Here is a 6,000-nt window from a genome sequence, read left to right on the forward strand (position 1 = left end):
GCTTCACCTCGACTTCCAGTAAGATTAAAGTATAATTTCATTACATTTTGAGGGAATTTCATGTGAAAAAACACAAAGTAGCACATTGTTCTGCACATTTACAGATAGAAAATATTGTTCTTTGTTAAAATAGCTGGGGTGCAGTCAGACTGGACCTCAGATTCTCAATTAAATTTGTGTCTGGACTATGACCTTCTACCATGTGAACATGCTTTAAACAAAAACCCTACAGTGACACTTAGCTGTGTAGATCTTCAGATCACCAGCTCCCCTAGCTGACACACTAATGTGTGTTACTGCTGGGAGGGTGTGCTTACTATGATGTTAAGTGTTCGTTTTTTAGCATTTTAAATCTGTGCCAAAATGCTAACTTGTGGACCAATTCTAACAAATCAACTAATCAAATAAAGTTCGTCCAACCTAATTTGTTTAGGTTTATAGCTTAATGGAAAATTAGTAAATTAACTTTATTCAATTACTTGTTACCAGTTGAAGCAATTCATTGAAGTTGGAGCAGCATTTTCTATTTAGAGTGTTTCTAAAAGTTGACTTTGTGGAGTGCAGGCTTCATACGTCTGAGTTGTTAGGTGGAAGAATATGTCATCAGAGTCTGCTATGTTATACTCCTCCGATATTGAATGATTAACTGAATCTCTGAGTCTTTTTTGATCAAATACTGCCTAAAACTTCCCCTTATCTTTATTTTCTGAGGTGTGGTCTAAAGTCCTTTTCTGTCTGCATTAGTTTTACAGAGGAATCACATGAGATCTTTAATACTTTTAGAAATAGTTTAGCCATGTCAGTAATTTGTGAAGTTAAAATTCGCTGAACTCCGAGGTCCTGTGATAATACCAACAAGATGCAAATGAGTATCTACAAGATTTGAAAAAAAATTATAAGGATCCGATATTTGATTTAGTTGTTTTTATTTCCTGTACTCATTTTTGCAAAGAATTGAGGCTGTACTGGAGTGTTTAGAAAAGCTTTTGTCTCCACCAGCAAAATCTCATCGACTCAAAAGGTATAGCATCAAAAAGAAAAAGACTGATCAATATCAGTTGCAAATGGTGGATCACATCATGTATTGCACTGTGCACTGTGAACATGGAGCAGATGTTAGGAAAAGCCTAAACATCATATTGGGGGAATGTCTGTAAATTTCGGCAAAATATCAGGCTTTAATTATCCCTTATGAATGAACCATAAGTCTAATTATGTCACTAATAGAAATAAAAAAAAGATTTAATTAATTAAAAAAATGAAAAAATAAAATTAAAGCTATAATTGCAAACTCACTTTTATAAATGTCCAAGTTAACTGGCCACTACAATTCTTTCTTCAATGATAATGTCTTATAATGTGTGCAGAAATGTCTTAATCTTTAATTTGTTTAATGGTTTGTAAGACATGGTTGCATTCTGTTATACCTTTCAAAAAATCTGATATCTTACCTGAATATAGGCGTATGTCCAGGTTTGGGTTTATTCCATGAGAAGTGTGAGGGTACAGAGAGGAACTGTTCTACAGGCCCATCTTTTTTCAGACTGTGCATGTTCTCATCTGAAGGAGAATCCAGGTTAGCAGAAAGATTTTCCTGCTCGTCCAATGCCAGCTCTCCTTTCCCTGTCTGCAGAGGTGTTCTATCCTGTGAGGTCTTCCTCGTCTTTGATGGGATGTCCGTCTCAGATGAGCAGCACTGAAAAGGTGACATGCCTACAGTGGGACTCCCGGCCCACGTATCTTCTGTCACGCTCCCCCTTGGGGAAGGACCTGGGGTCGGTGTAGGTGAGTGATGAGGAGAAAGAGAACCGGGATAGCAAATGTCGGCACTCGAGTGTCGCCTTTTGCCACAGGGTGAGGTTGGTCTTGATGAAGGCCTGGAAGGAGACCGGGGGCTAAGCCAATTTTCATCAGTGACACTGTTGCGTGGTGAATGGCAGGGAGACTGTCGGGGAGAAAGGGTGGAGTGAGAATGATGCACAAAGGGTGGATGATGGTGCTGCCATGCCGACTGCTCCTCCAGAATCCCACCAACAGCCTGCGGGGACGCACACACTGGAGAGGTCAGAGGGGAGCCCAAACTAAACCTTGCAGCTGCTTCATTCAACTCTGAGTCAACATCATCGTAGACATGTGAAAATGATTCGCAAGACGAGGCATCAGAAAACCAGCTCCTAGAGGAGAGGCTGCTGCAAGGGCTAGGACTAAGGGAAGAGTCCCTGTATGAGTGGTCCAGTGGTAAATACAGGTGGTCTCTGGACAAGGGCCTGTCGCCATGATAATCTCTATCAGGGCCATTAGCCGTCAGATCCCCCTCACTGGCATCTATCTCCTGCTGGCAACTAGGGGAGATGGAGGTGATCTGGATACTGGGGCATTCAAAGGCTTTTGGTGCCTCCACAGGAGCAGAGGGCAGCAACGGCGAGGTGCCATACTTGGAGCCTTGTGCTTCATAGCTTAGAGGCTCAGATCCTGTTTTGTGCGATTGAAGGCGCGGAGAAGTGCTGATGACCTGATGGTGGGAGTGCATGCCATGACGAGGCAGGCCAATAGACTGGTGGTTGGTAACCATAGACTGGGGCTGGCCCACATTTAGGATGTAGAATGATGTGTTGTCATCAGGCTCCAGATCTAAGAGAGGCAGATAGAAGAAGGAGTTATAACCATAGAGGAAACTGGAAGAAACAATGTTTTACTACATGTCATTGCTTCTCAAGCTTCATTCAGAGTAGCTAGTCTGATACTGAATTCACATGGAAAACTGAACAATCAATTTTTGAGAAGAAGTCAAACTAGGAAAATAAATAATCAATCTTCCAGGGTTAAATGATAAATAAAATAACCATAAGTATCTTTAAATAGCTTTATTAAACTATTATTAAACTACCAACTCAACAAAGCTTCTTGTACCCTTCTTTTTTAAAAGCTATTGTTCTAATTCTGCACATTTACCCCGTGGGACTTAACTAATCAAGTTTGTCTTGTAAATGTAGAAAGAAAGATATGATTCAGTGGTTCCTGAACATTCTCCTTCTGAGACACTCTCATTCTGAGTGTCTCCAATAAATAATATCAATTAACAAGTGATTGTTCAGAGATTTTATACCTTGGATAAGCAGGCCTTTGTTAATAAAATTTTAAATTTCAACTGTTCAACCTGGTATCTAAAGCTAAATTAATGGAAACTTACATATTTAAAAAAGAAAAATAATAATATACAATTTCATGATAGTTTACATAGCTTTCGGAAAATACCTGACATTGCAACTAAAATCATGATCAAACAAAAAAAGCTATATATTCAATGGTTTAACACATTTTTAAAACAATGGCAGTGGGGGAAAGTAACTGTGTACATTTAGTTGATTACTGTACTTAAGTACTTTTTTTGAGTATCTTTACTTGAGCAATTTTCAGGGGATACTTATAACTTTCACTCCCCTTCATTTCAAAGCCAAATATTGTACTTTCTACTCCACTACATTTCGAGGAAGCTGCTAGTCACTTGTTTGTTTTGGCTCAGCATATCTTTTAAATCCACTGTGCTGTTTTTCTTTCTTGAAATACAATTTCAACATGGCATGGAAACTCGGGGTAGATATTATTTGTAGGTAATACCTTTTATAAAAGCATTGGTTGTTACCATGTGGCCAAGTTGTTCAGAAGAATGAGTTCTGAAATCAGAGTTCTAGTGTCTTTTTGGTTATCGATTCAACCTTAAACCTCTATTCCATGGTGAAAGTGTCTTTTGTTTTGTTTTTTTTTTAATAAAAATAATAATCCAAACAGCTGCCCTATTTTTTTTGTGCCAACGTTCTTTACAAGTGGTGTAGAATTTGTAGCAGGGTTCTACGCATCAATACATCAAGTGGTTTCTGAAATGTCTTTAAAAATTACTCTGAAAATGACACAGAAATGTAATGTTATTAGAACATTTTATTTGTAGTTTTGAATACTCATGTACTTTTAAATGCATGTACTTTTGAAAACTTACATATTTTACAAAGTGAGTATTTCAGTACCTTAACTTGAGTAGATGTTTGACCGAGTAAGATACGATAAGAGGTAACATAGACTTTATTAATTTCACATTGGAGAAATTCACTAACTTTTACTTGTAGTTGAGAGGGAAATGACTCTGAGTATCAATACTTTTACTCAAGAACTACTGTTGAGTACTTCGTCCTCGAATGAAAAATAGGTTGTTTACACATATGAAATGGAGGTGATAACGGATAAAATGGCAACTTGATGGTAAAAAAATTGGGACTATGACTTTGAGACACAGAAACACAAACAAACCACAACAAAAGCTTTTCTTTTTATCTAATTATGTACTTTTAAGAAGTGCTGTTCTAATAGTACAAGCATTTCAGCTAAGATATGTTTTTCCATGATCATTTCCTATTGCTATGTTTGCTTTTTTATTACAACCACAACTTTTAAGTGAAAGAGGATGAAATGCATTTCACGTAAAAGTTGTGGCAAAAATCATGCCTTGGGATTCCTTAAAAATCAAAAATCATGCCTTGGGTTTCCTAAAACCTAGGGGCCAAGGTATTTGTGTGTTGTTCCAGAAGGGATGAGTAAAGAACAACACTACTTGGGAAACAAATTCGCACAACAATGCGTGCCGTCGGCTGTCATCACAGCTAGGGCTAGCAGGCTATTTATACCAAAGGTCATCCAGCACAGGCAGTATATATGTGTATAAACAGACACGCGCACTCAAACAGACAAGAGTCACTTGTGTTCATTGGCACTATTCAGTGAGTTTATTGATATGCTTTCACTAGTTATGCTCCACTGCTCCCACTGGAATGCACTTCCTCATGCTCTACATTTTTCATAAGTGTTAATTGGACAAAGAATCCTATAATGAAAAATGCTTTGCATTAACCAAAAGTTACAAAAAGTTATCAGGTGCATGCATTAAAATGAGCAATACCAAGCTATTAAAAAAAGTAGCTTTGTGTAATGGATGAACTAAAACTCTAGTGTCTGGTAAGCCCTGGAGACCGAATAAAAATGGCTAAGTTAGTGTACAAAAATCATCTGGTTTTGCTAAAACCGCAACCCAGCCTGACAGGATACAGTTATGAAATCCTTACACAACACTTGTATTCCACAATATATTCCTTCAACTTAACCACCTATTTTAACCTTTCACTTTAGAAAGTAAGCTATGACTAATAAGACTGGACAAAGGCTGGCTATAATATCTTGGCTTAGAAAAAGGCAAGCAAATGTCAGAAATTATGAAAAGGACGTTGGTACCTTCCAACATCTCCATCCAGTCCAGTAGCAACAGCAGGGGCAAGTTATGCATATTAATAGCTACTCAATTTTTGACTGGCCCTGTTTGTTGGTCCCCAGGCACAGTAATGGAGCCTCTGATGGCATCTAGGCTAACTGACAGGGAGCAAAATAGACACAACAGACAGAAAAGGGAAACAAATAGTTTGTTGTAAACAACCAGCCAAAAAAGGCAAGTTAAAGATGAAGAAATCCACCATGGCTGACTGCTGTTTTGATGCACAAACAATAATTCAGAGTAGAAGACTTTATAGTCCACCAAAATTGTCTTTTGGACCAATATCTCCAAAATCTGAAGAAAGTAATTACAGATTAGCTGATTGATTGAACATGAATATTTTGATTCTGAGCAAGATTCCCTTCTGTAAAAAGCTGCCTGTTGTCATCTGCTTTCCTCATGGAGGAATTCCTTATTCATTGATTGTGAAACTTCTTGTGAAGCATCTCTCTGGGTGATAAAATTGGGCCATAAAAAGGACATTTCATGCAATTCCTGAGTAATACCTTCTGTGCCGAGGGATTGACTCCTTCTTAAGGGCAACCAGATTTATCATTATTATTATTTAGTTTTACATTTCTGGAGGAAAAATAAAAAACACACTGAGAAACCCAACCACACCTATAAAACTACTACTCAGTAGTACTATATAATCTTAACTCAGTAGTTAAGATTATATATATATA

The 6,000-nt window shown here is 37.7% G+C and overlaps 1 protein-coding gene across 2 annotated transcripts in view; it reads right to left on the reverse strand.

Moving 5' to 3' along the window:
- Positions 1–6,000, reverse strand: part of nfatc3 (nuclear factor of activated T-cells, cytoplasmic, calcineurin-dependent 3) — a 75,229-nt gene that overhangs the window by 46,829 nt on the left and 22,400 nt on the right. For both annotated transcript variants that reach the window (XM_015371629.1, XM_015371630.1), the window contains exon 2: positions 1,452–2,631. In XM_015371629.1, coding sequence (XP_015227115.1) covers positions 1,452–2,631 — 1,180 coding nt within the window. The remainder of the gene's footprint in view (positions 1–1,451; positions 2,632–6,000) is intronic.

Source organism: Cyprinodon variegatus, unplaced genomic scaffold, assembly GCF_000732505.1.
Source record: "Cyprinodon variegatus isolate N-32 unplaced genomic scaffold, C_variegatus-1.0 Scaffold61, whole genome shotgun sequence".
Classification (NCBI taxonomy): Eukaryota; Metazoa; Chordata; class Actinopteri; order Cyprinodontiformes; family Cyprinodontidae; genus Cyprinodon; species Cyprinodon variegatus.